The following is a 16,806-nucleotide window of genomic DNA, read 5'->3' on the forward strand; positions in this document are numbered from 1 at the left end:
GTTTGGCTGCTCTATGCCCCAGTGCAGAGTCCACACCAACTACACAGGGCCCTAGGGCTGGTGCTGGGCCCAGGCAGCAGCCTCCACACCCCTTGGGTTACCTGGGAGTGTCTTATCTTGATGGGTGCTGGGACTCAGCCAGAGCCAGTCCTGCACTGGAGGCCAGGCTGGAAGGCTGCAGGTTCCTGGGACCCGGCCATCTCCCGGGGTGCAGAAGGGGCGACCCATGATGTGCTTGGATTTTAAAGGTTTATTTTAGTATGTGTCTAAAACAAGAGACAAGGAAGAGGAAACGGGTCACACAGCTTGAGTCCAGCCCAAAGAAAACCCAAAGGTGGCCAAGCCACTCCAAGGCCCAGCTCAGCCCAGCCATGCAGGCAGGAGTGGAGAAAAGGCTCTGGAGGCTTCCTGCCTCTCCCAGCAGCCTCTGCTCCCCTCACATAACTGACCACTTCGGCCCAGATTTGGCCCTAAGACCTGGTTGGAGACCAGGCTCTGAATCAGCAGCCTGTATCCCTGGCACCGTGCCTTCACCCAGGCTGGCCGGCCTCCTTCTCCACCAGCCGGCTGACAGTACATAGGGCCAGGGGCAGGGCCGTGTTGGTGTCACGGTGGTAGCGGGGGTGGCACACGTCTGCACTTGGCGTGAACACAAACTGGGCCACACTGGGCATCTTCAGCAGGGTCAGGAGCTCGGTGGCCCGTGTGCGGATGGCCTCTGTGCCCTCCTCCTGGTGCGCAAAGCCGGGGACTGGGTTCTGGGTCAGCGTCCTCATCTTGGACAAGAACAAAGACACCCTAGGGGCCAGGGTGGGGTGTGTGTGTGTCTCAATTAATTAGCTGGGACCCCTAGTGGAGGCCCAGCCTCCCCCAGGCTGCAAGGCAGCCAGCTCAGAGTACTCAGCCAGCATGGTACTTGGCAGGGCAGGGCGTCCCATGGCATCCCTACGTGGGTACCTGGGGATCAGGTCTTGGCTCCGGGAAGCCAGCTTGGTCAGTGTGGTCATGAGCCCAGTGATGACCTGCGGGGGACACCTGGGCAGGTCAGCTGAGGGGCGGGACTGGGTGACCTCGAACAGCAGGGCCTCCAGGGCTTCAAAGAACTTGTTGATCTGCTCCACTGTGCACCGCCGGTCGCAGGCCACTGACAGGTACTCGCCCACGGCCCACACCTAGGCTCCGGATGGAGGAGGCTCAGCCCAGCCCAGGCCTCGAGGGGAGGAGGCAGGTGAGCCCACCGTGCCCTGGCTTACCACGCAGGTGAGCACGCTCCCATGGCTGCGGATGCTGCTCACGCTTCCCCCGACACCCAGCAGCTCCCTGGCCAGCTCCACCACCAGCGCCGGCTTCTGCTGGCACAGTGCCAGGAGCTGGCTGCTCAGCACCCTGCTGGGACAGCGGGCGCTGTGGGCCGGCCTGTTCTGCACAGAGCCCAGGCCCACAACTGGAGAGGATCGGGGAGCCCCTCGATACAGCTGCTCCACCACACTCGGGTCAGCAGCTGAGGATTGTCCTGTCCCCAGAACCTCACACCGGGGCACGTCGACCCTGGCTCATGTACCTTGAGGTCTTAGAACGCACCCAGAGGGCATGGGGTCCTGGAAAGGGGACTTGAACCAGCCCTGAAGGTGGAGTTAGTGCAGAAAGAGAATGCTCTGGAGGGGGGAGGGGTTCAGGCTGGCCTGGGGTAGACCGGCAGGTGAGGCGCACCTGTGCACGCGGGCCTCGAACCCCGCCACCTGATAGAGCGAGTCGCTTCTTTCCAGGATCAGCAGCGCTAGCTGGTTGGTCAGGGCACCATCGGCGAACTGGGGGTGAGGAGAGAGAGGGGCTCCATCCACCTCACCATCCTCCACGCTTAGGGAGGGGGTAGCCAGGCCCAGGGAGGTCTTGTCCCCTGCCTTGGGCCAGGGCAGGACATGTGGGAGGGTTGTCTGAGCCCCCAACTCCGTTTGCGCCCCCTGTGACGCAGCACTGCAAGGCCATGGCAAAAGAGTTTTCCCAGACTGCCCTGCGCCCGTGCCCAGCAGCCAGACATCAGGTAGGGGCCAGCAGGCAGCACCCCTGCCTGCAGGAATGGGGGTGAGGGGGGTTCTTGAGACTGGCGGTGGGCTCACCTGGGTCACGGCGGCGAAGAGCGCGTGGAGCAGGGTGGGCACCGCCTGGGCGCACTGGACCACGCGGGCACAGCTGGCCATGGGCTGCAGCAGCTGGTGGAGTGGTGTCAGCCTGGGACATGGCCGGACCACTGAGTGCCTGCCCACAGGCCCATGCGGGCAGCAGGACAGCGGCTCCTGAGTGCCATCCCACCACATTTACGCCAAGCCCAATTCTTGCCACTGTCCTGGGCTTGGGGAGACCACTGCGACCTAGTTAGTTGAGCCTGGGATCCCCTCTCCCGCCCTCCCTTCCCCTTCTGGAGGTGCTAGTCCTCAGGCTCGGGAAAGCAGAGCTGCACTGGTGGCAGGGGCTGGGGGCCGAGGGGCCGGTGAGCAGCCAGGTCCTGTGCCCAGCTCTGAGCCTAGGACATCAGGGTCAGCACAGGGCCACCAGCCCGCCCCGCCCCGCCGCACCCGAGCACCTGACCTCTCCACAGAGCCGCTGGCCTTGGTGCGTAGCAGGTGCTGAAAGAGTCCTTGGAACTGGGGGCTCCTGAAAGCTTCTAGGCAGCTGGGGTTCCTGAGGGAGGTGTCCCACAGCGGCCTGTCCGATGGGGTGGCTGAGTTCCTGGGTGGATGGAGACCCAAGGCCTCATTGGGATGTGGCTCTTGGCCCAGACCAACTGTGGTCAAAGTAACCCTTGACCCAGCTGGGCGCCAGTGGCTCATGCCTGTCATCCTAACTACTCAGGAAGCTGAGATCTGAGGATCACAGTTCAAAGCCAGCCCAGGCAGGAAAATCTGTGAGACTCTTATCTCCAATAAACCACCAGAAAACTGGAAGTGGTGGTGTCATGGCTCAAGTGGTAGAGCACTCGCCTTGAGCTGAGGAGCTGAGGGACAGCACCCAGGCCCAGAGTTCAAGCCTCAGGACCACCAACAACAAAAAGTAACCCCAGACTCCAGGGCAATGCCATGGTGCTTCATGGCCTCTCCAGGTTCTCCTCCCCAGGTACAGAGGAGCGGGGAGGGGGGTGTCCTGGTCACCTGAGCTGCAGGTCCAGCGCGGCGGTAAGGCAGGGCAGGTCCAACAGGGCGTGCAGCATCTCCACAGCCAGGCTGGCGTCCACCAGGCCCGGGAGCAGCGCCACGAACTCCGATGTGAGGGGTGCACTGTGCCACGCCAGGAGCTGCGGGACACAGAGGCTCTGGCCACAGCCACGAGGCCAGCCACCCCCAGGCAGGGGCATGGAATCTGCCCCCCCTCTACCAGGTAGGGGTGTGGACACGCCTGCTCCTGTTCTCCTTCTGCTTGCTCGCTCTTTTCATTTTTGTTTAACTTGAACTCAGGGCTTCATTGCTTGGTAGGCGGGCCTCAACCATTCAAGCCACAGGCTCATTGTTTTTGACCCTGGACTGCCTCACACCATGGTCCTTCTACCTGTGCCGCCTGAGCAGCTGGGGTACTGAGCGTGGTGGGGGTACTGAGCGAGGTGGGGTACTGAGCGAGGAAGGGGTCTCTTTGGCCTAGACTTTTTTTTTTTTTTGGTCGGTCATGGGGCCTGAACTCTGGGCCTGGGCGCTGTCCCTCAGCTCTTCAGCTCAAGGCTAGCGCTCTACCACTTGAGCCACAGTGCCACTTCCCACTTTTTCTGCTTATGAGGTGCTAAGGAATCGAACCTAGAGCCTCATGCATGCAAAGCAAACACTCTACTGAGCCACCTTCCCTGGCCTAGACTTGTTTCTAACTGTTCCATCGCAACCCTCCTTCTACTGTTTTAGTTTTTCTTCTGCAGCCATGTTTATACTGGAGATCAAATCAATCATTTTCTACTACAGATGCCCACTGAAGTGCCAGTTTACAAGTTACAGCATTTAAGGGCTGAATGTGCCAGGCACGGAGACCTCATGGCTAAGCCAGGTGTGGTAGCATCCATCTGTAATCTCAGCGCTTGGGAAGCTGTGGCAGGGAGATCACTGAGTAGAAGCCAGCCTGGGTGAAGTTGGTAAGATCCTATCCCAAAAGCAAAAAAGCCAGGAGGTAGAGATCAGGAGGATCGCAGTTTGAGGTCAGCCTGGGCCCAAACTCAGGACCCCCCATCTCCACATCAAGCCAGGTATGGCAGTTCTGTCTGTAATATCAGCTACTCAAGAAGCCTAAGTTGAAAATCAAAGACCAAGGATATCCCAGAGCAAAAATTCAAAACTCTACCTGAAAAATAAAGCAAAAAGGGCTGGGGGGGGACATAACTCAATTGCAGGGCGCCTGCTAGGAATCGTGAGGCGCTGAGTTCAAATCCCTGTACCACAGATGACCCACCTGTCCACGCAAACTTTATAAAGACAAGATAACAAAGCCAGGGATGGTGCCATGTGCCTCGCCGTTCTTGCTGAGACTAACTAGAGGGCAGAGCACTGGGCCCTGGCATCCACCCCCCCCCCCCCCAGTACCTTGAAGAGATTAGGGAAGCTGGACTTGAGAAGGCCGAGGAGGGGGGAGGGGAACAGGCCCAGGTTGTCCACACAGAACCGGACCACCTCGAAGGCCAGCACGGGGCTGTGGAAGTGCTCCGCGGGCAGCCGGGTGAAGAGGCGCTGGTATACCGCGTCTGCGCCCACGACAGCCGCCTCCCCTGGAAAGCGCAACCTCATCAGGGCAAAGTGGCTGCAGGACGCTTTCCACCTGCTGGCACGTCAGCGCAGTCTAGGGCTGTCTGTGCTTCCTTTCAGGACACATCCCACAGGGCTGTCCCCAGCCATCCTTCAAGGCCACACAGGGCTTCACAGCCCATCCACGACTGAGCAGAGATGTCCAAGCATGACACTTTCATTCTGCTATTCAAAAATGTAACTGTGACACCATTTGGTGCCAAGAGGGCCTGGAATAAACCTCGCTTCCCGAGTGAAGCTTAAGAGCCTCCGCAGGAGGGCCTCCCGACATCAGCCTCCCAGCCCTGGCCTCCCCACCCCAGGCCTCACCGTGGTTCAGGAAGAACTGGGCGAGTGCTAGCAGGGCCCGCTCACTGCCTTCGTCTGTGCCCAGCTGTGTGTGTAGGGCCTTTAGGCAGGACAGGGCGCGGTAGAGGAAGGACGGCTCCTGCCGGCACAGCACGTCCACAACCAGCACGGCCTCCACCACACACTGAGGGGGCACCAGGCTGTGTCACAGGGGCTTGGCTCTGCACCCCCCACTGTCTCATCCCCCACCATCCCATCCTGCCCCACTGGCCACTTACAGCTTTCTGCAGGTCAGAGTCCCCCTTCCTCAGTGCTCCTGGGAGGGAGGAGGCAGGAGAGAGAATGGGAGAGGGAGGGTAGAGGATGGGGGGGGAAGAGGGAGGGAGGGAAGAGGGAGGTCAACCTCAATGCTGCCCTGAGAGAAGACGTCCTGGTCCTGCATTCGGGGACAGTGATTGCCCACCAGAGCCAGGGAGCGCGCAGGGGTGGGGCCCGGCCTCTGGGCAGCACCCCACAAGACGGGCCCTGGCCCCAGGGACTCACGCCGATTGCTCTGCTCGAGGAGGCGCTGGCAGTACTCGAAGGCCACCTCCCGCAGCCGCTCCCTCGGGGGCAGCAGACGGCTGGCTGTTGAGGCCGCGGACAGCACCGACAGGGTGGAGCCCTCCAGCTCCGATTTGTCATCTGTGGGGAAACAGGGCTGAGGGGATGGCAGGTGTAGATGGGCAGCACGGGATCCTAGGATTAGACATGCAGCACCACACTTGGCTATTAGCTGACATTTCTCATGCTAAGTCTACACTGTCTGAAACACTTGATTTTTTTGTTTGCTTTCTGTTGGTCTTGGGGCCTGGGCTCTGTCCTTGAGCTCTTTTGCTCAAGGTGAGTGCTCTGCCACTTAAGCCATAGCACCACTTCTGGTTTTCTGGTAGTTAATTGGAGATCAGAGTTTCACGGACTTTCCTGCCCGGGCTGGTTTTGAACCTATAAACCAAGGACTTATGGACAAGGTGGAATTTGGTTGACATTGTCTCCAAAATCTCCCAAGCCTTGCCACCTCTGTAGGGGGACCCTGGGTGTGTGAAGGCATCCCAGGGCAGCTGGGTGGCGACTGACCCGTGCCAGGCAGGCTCTCGGTAGTCTGCAGCACGTCTGGGGCATCTGGGCCCGGCAACCTTTCCCCACCCTCACCGGATCTTTGCCTTCCTTGGGGCACACCTGTGTCAGGGCTCCCCGGGTCCACAGGCCCGCTGTGCAGCAGCCAGGCCCGCAGCAGGGAGAAGGCCTGCACGTTGAGCCACTGGTCCTCCGTGAAGTGTTGGCCCGTGGACAGCACTGTGAAGAAGTCTGAGGCCACTGCCCCGTCCACCTCAGTGATGGGGCCTGGCTGCGGGAGGAAGGACGGGGGGAAGCTGCAGGGGATGGGGTCCACACCACTGCCCCATCCTAAGAGAGCACAGGATGTGACAGCACTACGCCTCAACATGCAGGAACACCACACTGTCCCCAGGGTCCGTGTCACGCGGCCTCTACAGGGCTGGCCCTGACCACACAGACCGCAGATGGAGGAGAAGGATGGACTAGAGGCTGCTTGGGGGCAGGGTGTCAGGGGCTCCCTGACATCTTCAGGCCTCACCTGCCGGGCCCGGGGTGTGGAGAAGAAGCCCCCCGAGTGTGGAGGCCCCTGCTGGACACTGGCGTAGCGGAGCCAGTCCACCAGCCTCTTGCTGAGCAGGTCAGTGTGGTCTGTGGGAGTGGGGTTCAGGGAGGAGCAGGGTGAGGTACTGCAGATCCACGGCCTCCCCTGAGCTTGCTCACTGAGCTTGCTCATGCACAAGCCGGGCCATGCAGAAGCCCCACTCTCCCACCTCCCCTGGCAACGTGGCAGGGGCACGCACCACTCTGGAGGGTGTCTGGGGCAAGGCCCACAACCTTGGACACGATGGGGAGGAGAGGTCTGAGGCTGGATCCATCCAGCTGCCGGCTTTCGAGGACAGTGCAGATGCGCTGCCCCACACTTCTGACCTCCTGTCTCCTGTCACCCTGCAAACCAAACAAAGCAAGCGCTAAGCAACAACTCACCCACACACAGGAGTGGGTCCCCTTCTCCAGAAGAGGGGAATATCCAGAGACAACCCATGGCAGAGACAAGCAACCCCCACAGGGGACAAGGCTGGGCCACATGGTCAAGGGGCTCCAATGTCATCTGCCTCACAGTGGGCACAGCACATCAGTTGCTGGGGCCTGGCAGACAGGTGGCTGTAGAAGTTCTGGGCATCCAGGGGTCAGTGGCTCACAACTATAATCCAAGCGACTCAGGAGGGCTGAGATACAAAGATTCATGGTTTGAAGCCAGCCCAGGCAGGAAAGTGTGTGAGACTCTTCTCTCCAATGAACCAGCATAAAGCCACTATATGTGTAGCTGTGGGTCAAGTGGCAGAGTGCCACCTTCAGCAAAAAGGTCAAGTGAAAGCACAAAGCCCTGAGTTCCAGGCACTCAATCAATCAGTCAATCTATCAGTGCAACTGCTAGGCAGGAAGCTGGGGCAGACTCCTGCCTCCTCCTGGCTAAGTCTCTTTCCAGTACCTGCTTGACTAGGGATGGTCCAGGATGTGAACTCGGAGGAGAGGGAAGTGACTGCCTCCAGGGGGATCAGGCACCTCGGTGACTCAGGTACTGGGTGGAAACTTAGCCAAGAGGGAGGAGTCTGCCCCGCCTTCCCAGGAGGACCCTGCCCAGGTGTGCACTTCACAGGCAGCTGCAGTGCACCTGGCACCTAAGATGGGAAGAAGCAAAGCCTCTCCCATGGGGACTGCAGGGCTGGCCCCAGCAAAGCATCCCGATCTGCTCCTGTTGTAGAGCAAGGGTTGACAGTGCCAAATCCCCGAAGCCCCTCTGAAAAGCCTCCCAGCCTGGATGTGGCCCAATTCCTCCAGTGAGGGGGTACAGGAGACCCCACCCCAAGGCTATCCACTCAGTCCAGGCCAAGGGGACCATAGAGGATGGACCCAGGCTTTTCCACAAGGAAGCTGCTGGAAAAAGAAAAGCCAGTACTTGAAGATAAACATAGCTGCTGGGTGCAGTGGTGCACACCTGTAATCCCAGGCCAAGCTGGGCTACACAGCGATGTCCTGTCTCAAAAATAAATAAATAAATAAATAGAATAAACAGCCAAGCACTGGTGGCTCACACCTGTAATCCTAGCTACTCAGGAGGCTGAGATCTGAGGATCACGGTTCAAAGCCAGTCTGGGCAGGGAAGTCCATGAGACTCTTATCTCCAATAAACCACCAGAAAACTGGAAGTGGTGCTGTGGCTCAAGTGGTAGAGCACTCGCCTTGAGCTAAAGAGTTCGGGGGCAGCACCCAGGCCCAGATGACAAAAAAAAAAGGAAAGAAAGAAAGAAAAATGGAGGGAAGCAGGTGGAGATGTGCTATTTGGGGGGGGGGGGGGGGGTTGCTCCCTGTGATTCGGGAGTCAGGGGACAGAAACAGCTTGCTTCTGCCTACCACTGTCACAGCCCGGGTCACTAGTCAGCCACATGAGTGCCTTACGTGACTATCACATGTACCCCAGTGGGTGCCTTCATCACTTAAGACAAGGGCTCCCTTGCCCTTCTGGGACACATGAGGGAGGGATCAGCTTCTAGAAGGGAAGCTTCTGGACCCACTTTCCCAGTCACCCATGTCCTCTCCCTTGCAGAGCCACCTCCTGTGCCCAGCACTCCCAGCAGCATGGCATTTGCTCTGGAAACATCTGGAAAGGGGACTGCTGCTCCAATGCCACGGTCACGTGTGCCCAGGAATGTCACCTGGGCAGCGCAGACCTTGAGGCCTGACTTAGCTTTCAACAGTGCCTGGGGTGGCTTCCCAGGCAGGCAGGAGTGGGCTCTTTTTAGCGACAGTGGTAACAACTGGTGACAGAATGGGAAACATTCAGGGACACTCCGAGATGGATGCCCCTGGCTGCCCTTCCAAGAGGCCCCAGGAGGGGCTGGGAAGGTGGCTCAGTGGTAGAGTGCTTGCCTTGCATGCATGAGGCCCTGGGTTCAATTCCTCAGCACCACATAAGCAAAAAGAAAAAAGCCAGAAGTGGCGCTGTGGCTCAAATGGTAGAGCGCTAGCCTTGAGCTGAAGAGCTGAGGGACAGCGCCCAGGCCCAGGGTTCAGGCCCCACAACTGATCAAAAAAAAAAAAAAATTAAACCAAGAGGCCCCAGGACCATCAGCAGACAGGATGGTCACCCCAAGTGATGAAAATGTGTTACCTGGGCCAGAAGCACAGAGGCCACGAGGCTCAACTGCTGGGTTTTCTGGGCATGCTCACAGGAAAGGGTCAGGCTGTCCGAGGGGGACATCTCCCTCAGGATGGCGGCACAGAGGACCTGGAGCTGCTCGGGGCAGGAGGGCTGGCAGAGAGTGGTCTGCAGCAAGTCCACGCATGACTTCTCTAACCTGAAAATGAGACCCCCCAGCAACCCACGGGTGACACGTCAAGTCACAGCAAGCTCAGGAGAGCTGGCCTGAGTGTGTCTAGAGATGAAGTGTTTCTTTTTTTTTTTTTTTTTTTTAATTTTTTTTGGATCTGGTTGTGGGGCCTGACCTCGGCCTGGGCACTGTCCCTCAGCTCTTTAGCTCAAGGTTAGCACTCTACCACTTGAACCACAGCGCCACTTCCGGCTTTTTTCTTTTTGCTTATGTGGTGCTGAGGAATCAAACCCAGAGCCTCAGGCATGCAAGGCAAGCGCTCTACCACTGAGCCACCTTCCCAGCCCTCTTTTTTTTTTTTTTAAGGTGACGTGCAGAGGAGTTACAGTATGTAAGTCAGATAAAGAATACACTTCTGCTGGGCACCAGTGACTCATGCCTGTAATCCTAGCTACTCAGGAGGCTGAGATCTGGGGATTGCGGTTCAAAGCCAGCCTGGGCAGGAAAGCCCATGAGACTCTTATCTCCAACTGACCACCAGAAAACAGGAAGTGGAGCTGTGGCTCAAGTGGTAGAATGCTTGCCTTGAGCTTTAGAGCTGAGGGACAGTGCCCAGGCCCAGAGTTTAAGCCCCATGACCGACCAAAAAATATTTTTTCTTTTGTTTTAAAATTATTTATTATTGTATTTATGTGGTACCAAGGAATCAAATCCAGGGTGTCATGCATGCTAAGCATGTACTCTATCATTAGGCCACTCATTGCCATGAACAGTGTTTCTGAACACTTTTCACACTGAGACACCAAAGCATCAACCTGTAGTCAATCTCCCCAGTCGTGTTGGGTATAGATTTGGGGTCTGCTGGTGTACTCACCTTCGGGGGTACTTGGTGGCAGAGACAATGAGGAAAAGCCTCTGCAAGGCATCCACAGTGGCAGGCCCAGGGGCCTCCTGCAGCAGCTTACTGACTCCGGCGCAGAATCTACCCAGCTCCTCATCCTGGATTTCCCTGAGGAAGAAAAAGCGTCAGGAGGCGTCACCCACCCAGGAACCCTGGGTAGGTGCTGAGTGACAAGGATCTGCCAGCCATGTTCCTAACTAGTGGAGAAAGCTAAGAGTATGGATTTTCAATCCTGGGAGACTTAGGGTGACTATGAGGGGCCTCTAACACAGTCCCCCTCTCTAGACGGGGACCTTTTCCCCCCATGTTTTGGTGGTGTGTGTGCGCGCACGCGCGTGAGCGTGCCACTTCTGGGGCTTGAACTCAGGGCTTGGGCACTGTCCCTGAGCTTTGTTAAGCTCAAGGCTGCACCACTTGACCCACAGCTCCACTTCTGGCTCTTTCGGAGGTTAATTGGAGATCAGAGTCTCAGAGATTTTCCTGCCCTGACTGGCTTTGAACTACGGTTCTCAGATCTCAGCCTCCTGAGTAGCTAGCATTACAGGCGTGAGCCACCAGCGTCGGGCTACAGGCCTGTTTACATTTTAAACTACTCCCAGTGGTTTGGGGTTCTGCAGGCTATCGACTACTAGGGCCTGGAGATGGGTGAGGTGGGGGGGTGGGGGGGTTACTTCTCGGCCGAGCGTCACAGCCCGACGCTGGGCTCCGCAGCTCGGGGGCAGCTGGGCCTGCCTAGCCGCAGTCGAACGACCCAGGCCGCTCCAAGCCTTTGGCCGCTCCCCGCGGCGGGTCCTGCCCGCCTCCGCTCGCCCCTTCTGGAACTCCCTGCCGGCGGCGGCCCCGGCGTGGCACAGAGCAGCTCCCGTCCTCGCCCGCCCGCGGCTGCGCGCACCTGGCCTGGTGGAGCAGATTCTCCGCGGCGGCCGTGAACATCCCCCGCCTTTCCAGGACTTCCGGGTCGTGTCACGTGACGCATCATGTGACCGAGTCGCGCCTCCGCACGCACGCGAAGGCTTCGCCTTGAGCACGTCACGGGGAGGGGCAGACCTGTCTCTGGTTGCTGGGGTGGTGTCACGTGTGACACACCACCCAATCCGGGCGAACGGTAGCGCGAGCGGCACGGTTTCCGGTGCCGCCTCACGTGAGTGACCGGCAGCTAGCTTCCCAGCCAATGGACTTCGGGGAAGAGCCTATGGGGGCGGGCCTGGAAGCGCCCCACCCGGTGTCCTCGTGGGCCACGAAACCTCTGCGTTCCGGAACTGTAGCCTTCCTTGGCACTCACTCCTCGACCTCGGGACATCTCGCGATGGACTCCGGGGGGCGGGGCCTCCGGGGGCGACTCGGCCCTTAAAGAGCCCTTGTCCCGGTGCTGGCTCGTTTGTGCACGTGTCTGGAGAAATGGCGCGAGCTGCGCGGCCCGCGGAGCAGGCCTCCCTCCTGCGGGGCGCGGGGCGCGGGGCGCGGCCGCCACCGCCGCATTTAGCAGCTTATTTTTTAAGGCTCCTCGGTATATTTAGCCCCGGCCTTGGACTGTACCGCGTTAAAAACCTTCCCTCCAGTCCTGTGCCCTCTCCCCCCCCCCCCCCAAGAGAATAAACCAAATCAAGTGAAAGCTTTATTCGCCCCCTCCCCTCCCACGGCAGGGCGTCACTGCGTTCTCGAAGGTGAGGCCTGGGCCGGCCTCGGGGCGCGGCGGTGTCCGGCCGCGGTCAGGCCCGGCGGGGTGGAGGCTGCGCGGATGGCGGATGGCGCTGGAGGGGATTCAGTCACCAATCTATCAAGGCTACTTTTGCCGCCCCTGTGAAGTAGCCAAGTTCCCCACTTTGTACCTATCCTCGTGGTCGGAGCTAGACTCTGCCACAGTCAACTTTACATCACCATGGGCTCCAAGAAAGACCGCAGTCCCTGATGACCACCTTGTGTGGAAGGTAGACTGCCTCTCAAACAAGTAATGTTTAACAATTGTTCTGACAATTTCTCAGACACTCCTCCAAGGTCAAAGACTGAGTCAACCAAGCCACACCTGCGATTTGGGACGGTTTTAACTATGCGTACCTTCCTCACCCCGGCCTCAACTCCCTGTACCCTGAGGACACTGAAGCTCTGAAGCGCTGTCTTCGCAAGGATGCCATGGAATAAATCTCCTTTCTCTGCCTTTGATCCTGTTTCTTGATTTGGCACGTGGGAATGAGTAGCCAGACCTAATTTGAATCTCTCGGGTCTTGGAAGCCTGAGGTCTAAAAACCTGGTTTGGGACTTGTAAGGCCCTGATGATTTGACATCTGGATGGTGGAGCAGGAGGAAGAGTGGGAGTAGAGGGCAAGCAGCAGACTGGATGAGCACTGGCTGCTGCTCCCCATGTGGTATTGGGGCAGAAAAGGATTCGGTGAGCAAGCACAAACTGCACCTCACCCAGGCTGGGCAATGTTTAGGTTCCTGGAGCAGCACAGGGCTTAGATATGGGTGTTCTTTAGACCCAGGGTTAGGCTTTTGAGAAGACAACACTGAGAAGATGCTGGGAGGGGGGGGGGGGGGGGATGGAAAGGGACAGGAGAAATCCATACATGGTTTTGAGGAGCTGATGCTGAGTATGGAGAGAGACAGGAGTGGGGCAGGACTAGAAGCCTGGGAAGCTGCACATTTACAGGAAGGGAAGCTTTACATGTGCTCATGTTTCGTGCTGGGTAAGGTAAAGTGCAGTGTGATGCAAAAATCTTTTTTTTTTTTTTTTTAGTTGGTCATGGGGCTTGAACTCCAGAGGCCTGGATGCTGTTCCTGAGCTCTTCAGCTCAAGGCTAGTGCTCTACCACTTGAGCCACAGAGCCACTTCCAAGGTGCACAAATCTTAAACGAACTCAATGTCCACGTACCGAAGGTAAATTGAGAGGTTTGTTTTGTTGGTGGTGCTTCAGGATGGAACCCAGAGCCTTTGTACATGCTGGGCAAGTGATTGCTCTCCCACCATGCTATCTGCAGCTTCAACAGGGAGTGTTACACTGCTGTTGTAACCTTTGCTCTTTTCTGGCCAGGGCTGATTTCCATACAGTTCCTGACTACGTGGAGGTTCTCTGTACCCCTCTCCACCCTCGGTCCCAAAGTCTATCATGGGAGTACTCCCCAAATGGGGTGGGAGTGAGGGGGATGGTGAGAGAAAGAGACAGAGAGATAGAGAGAGAAACTAGTCATGTCCCCTCACCTGTCCCGTCCATCCCTTAGGGGTCCACAGCCACCCACTCACAAGGACCCACACAGCCTTGCTGTTGTTTCTTTAATATATAATTTTATTTCTGGTTATAGAAACAAATGCTAAGAGGAGAAACAAAACTTCCCCATCCACATACAACAATTTAATAGATAAAAGAACAGTTAAATGAAAAACAAAAAGTAGAAATTTTAAACCTTTGTTATAGCTTTAAAACATTAACGTCTGATACAATTAGAAATCACATTCAGATCTCAAACTTAAAAAAAAAAAATGTATGGCTCCGTAATAAAAAAATACTGTATCCCATTTGAAATGAACCCAAGTGGGTGGGCTGCATGCCACGTGGGCTGGTTGATTTTCCTGATCCCAGGAGCTGGGGTACTCTGCCCCTGGGTGGTGTGTCACCCACAAATAGGGGGCACACCCTATGCCCTGGAACCAGAACCCCCACGGAATTCCACGGATACCACTGCTTTTTAAAAGCATTGATAATTAAACATATCATGAAAATACTTTAGACAGCCAATGTAAAAATAAAACACACACACACACACACACACGCACACACACACACATTCATACATACTTCCCAAACATCACCTGCCCCCCCAAAAAATTTTTTACAGGAAAATTATTCAGGTAAGAAGAACAATCTCAGTATTGGCTTTAACCCCTCCTGCAGAGCTGCAAAAAGTCTGGAACCCAGCTTTTGGTGTCTCCTTTCCTCCCTACACAACCCTTTCCTGAAACAGGAACCAAGCCAAGGTCTCGAGGGGTCCATAATGCCTCCCGGGAGAAGAAGGGGGAGAAGGGCGAATTTCAAAGATTTCATTTTATTGATCCCGCTAAGCCAGGATCTCAGAAGCTGTGGGCTCAGTTGGGAGACCACGCAGGAAAACCACCACATCCAGGAATTTGGGGACAGTGCCAGTCGTGGCCTACTCTGGACAAGTGCCTTCTGTGTGGGGAGGGGAGAAGGTCCCTTGGTGGAGCCGGGCCCTGGGACACCACACTACCCAGACTTGTCCCCTGGCTGCCTCATGTCCTGGAGGACACATCCAAGCAATGTTGGATTTTTCCAGAAACCAAAACCAGGGTAAGAATAAAAAGCAGCACTCCTTGGATTCTCCTCTGACTTTCTCTTCTATTCAGACACCTTGGGCTGAAGAGGTTTGGGGTGATCTGGGCTCCTGGGGTCCTATGCAGCCAATGCTGAGCTCCTGACCCAAGGACAGATACGCGCTTGGAAACCCATGCATTTTCCCTGTTGCTGGAATGCCAGGCAGGTACAGAAGCATGTCCTGGGGATGAGGTCTCTCCCAGGAGTGGGGAATGCCTAAAAATAAAGCAAAGCGCATGCCTGCTTTCCTGTGGACTACACACACGTAGCAGCCCAGAAAGAGACTAAAAAGCACAAAAACTGTCAACTGACAGCAGCACCGCTGACTGCCCTCCCCTACAGCTCTTCCCAGCTGCCCTCCACACCCCACACTATACACCACTCCCAGGGGACCCCAAGTGGCACTTCTGGCTGGCCTGGCCTCTAGGGCAGCAGTGCCCTGGCTGCTGCACCCTGACCACCTGGGATGTGATTCTAGAACGTTCCCTCCAACAGAAAGACCACAGAGAAACCACGCTGGGCAGACCACAGCCACCAGTACCCCAACACAACCAGTGACTCTTATTTTTTCAACATGAAATATACTTTCTCTAAACCATATCAGTGACATGGGCTGAGTTTTAGCGTCAGTTCAGAGGCAATGTGTGGTCACTCAGCAAGCGGCACTGGCCTGGGGCTGGAGGGAGGCAGGAGAGCGGAAGGAAAGCAGCTCTGAACAGGACACTCATCTAACTGCCCACACCACAGGCCCTGGGCGCCTCATGAGGCACACAGCCCAGTGTGTCAGCTTATAGTTGCGGCCCTGGTGACCCATCTGGCCAGCATGGGGACCACACCCTCCCGAGCCAACACAGCAGCTTTTGGTACTGATATCTTGCACAGCGCCCCAGTGAGAACTGTGTCCTGAGCACTTAAAAACTCCACTGTGAGAACAAGGCCCAGAGCAAGGGACTTAGAAAAGGGAACAGGAGCGACAGGACGGGGACAAATGTGAAAATGACAGATGGAAACGAGGCGGGGCAGCGCTGTGACCGCCCGTGCTCAGCCCTCACCCCGAGGGCCCTGAGCCGAGCCTATCCATAGCAGCCCTGTCTTCATAGCAGCAGTGGGAACAACTGTAGTTGTTCTCTGGGTAATATTGCTTCTAGGCAGAGGTATTCTAAAGGAGGCCCGGCCCAGGGTGCTGGGCTTTGGGTGAACGCTCTGCCATCCTAAGCCAAGGTGAGGGCACAGCAGCCTGGGCTGGCCAACCCGAGCAGAACCTTGGGCAGCCCAACAGCAAGCAAGTCAGGGGTGGGACGGGGGCGAGGTGAGGGGGAAATGAGGGGGAATGAGGTGAGGCAAGGGGTGAGTTGAGGCGGAGCGCTCGCTCCCAGCCACAGCTCCCTGTGTCTTCTTGTACTGGTCTCTAACCAAGGAGGACCCCTCGCCAGCCTCAGGTGACATTGTAGCCCGGGTCCCTCCATGCGCCCAGGGATACCTGCAAGGTACCTGTGATCAGCCTTGAGCTCTTTAGGGGTAAAAAGAAGGAGAGAAGCCCACCGCTCCCCATGCTCACTCCACAGGACCACCCCGGTGTGTCTGCCTGAAGGAAAAGTGCCACAACAGCAGGCAGAAACACAAGCTGTGCCTGAGATGCCAGGCTGGCACCCGCGGCCTGAGCATGGTGGTGTGTGGGGAGAAGGGGTCCTCAGCTCCGTGCACGTGCACGCCGCACACCAGCTGGCCTGCGTGGGATGTGCTCCACTTTCACGCTCATTTCTTCTGTGACTCCCTGCCTGGCCATGATGCCCTGTTGCAGGTGTGGGGTCTGTGGGGTGCAGACAGCGAAAGCGGAGGGTGGGTAACCAGGTGCCTGGCAGGTGAGGGTGCCCAGTCAACAGCAGGATGAGAGGGGCCTGCTCAGAGCTCTGCCGGCTGGACCACAGACCGCTAAGGTTTGGAGCCCCATGTGACCCTTTGGCTGGGCCAGCCCACCTTCACCGGATGTGCGCCCATGCTGCGGGGTCCCAGGCCGCCCTGGCAGAGCCCACTGCGCTCTGCCTGCCATCCCACAGCTCATCAGAAACCTTCTGCTGGACGGTGCCCTCCGGGCG

At 57.4% G+C, this 16,806-nt stretch overlaps 1 protein-coding gene across 1 annotated transcript; it reads right to left on the bottom strand.

The window, feature by feature from the left end:
- Positions 1-235: 235 nt before the first annotated feature.
- Ap5z1 (adaptor related protein complex 5 subunit zeta 1) lies at positions 236-11,344 on the bottom strand. The gene is made up of 17 exons (XM_042686823.1): positions 11,278-11,344; positions 10,359-10,493; positions 9,325-9,511; positions 6,956-7,100; positions 6,694-6,803; positions 6,276-6,444; positions 5,601-5,741; positions 5,336-5,373; positions 5,079-5,241; positions 4,551-4,732; positions 3,147-3,289; positions 2,587-2,727; positions 2,118-2,229; positions 1,711-1,808; positions 1,254-1,386; positions 958-1,172; positions 236-798 (listed from the first exon to the last, which is right to left on the bottom strand). Exons 1-17 carry the CDS (start codon positions 11,316-11,318, stop codon positions 531-533), a joined length of 2,421 nt encoding a protein of 806 aa, XP_042542757.1. The 5' UTR covers positions 11,319-11,344; the 3' UTR covers positions 236-530.
- Positions 11,345-16,806: the final 5,462 nt, after the last annotated feature.

Source organism: Dipodomys spectabilis, unplaced genomic scaffold, assembly GCF_019054845.1.
Source record: "Dipodomys spectabilis isolate Male_0828 unplaced genomic scaffold, ASM1905484v1 ptg000098l, whole genome shotgun sequence".
In the NCBI taxonomy this organism is placed as follows: Eukaryota; Metazoa; Chordata; class Mammalia; order Rodentia; family Heteromyidae; genus Dipodomys; species Dipodomys spectabilis.

What these genes read in the sequence shown, in the direction of transcription:
- Ap5z1 (XM_042686823.1), bottom strand. Translation starts at nt 11,318, where the DNA reads ATGTTCACGGCCGCCGCGGAGAATCTGCTCCACCAGGCCAG. An exon ending in ACTCTGACCTGCAGAAAGCT is followed by an intron (nt 5,242 to 5,335) that starts GTAAGTGGCCAG and finishes GTGCCCCCTCAG; the next exon opens with TGTGTGGTGGAGGCCGTGCT. An exon ending in GGAGCGTGCTCACCTGCGTG is followed by an intron (nt 1,173 to 1,253) that starts GTAAGCCAGGGC and finishes TCCGGAGCCTAG; the next exon opens with GTGTGGGCCGTGGGCGAGTA.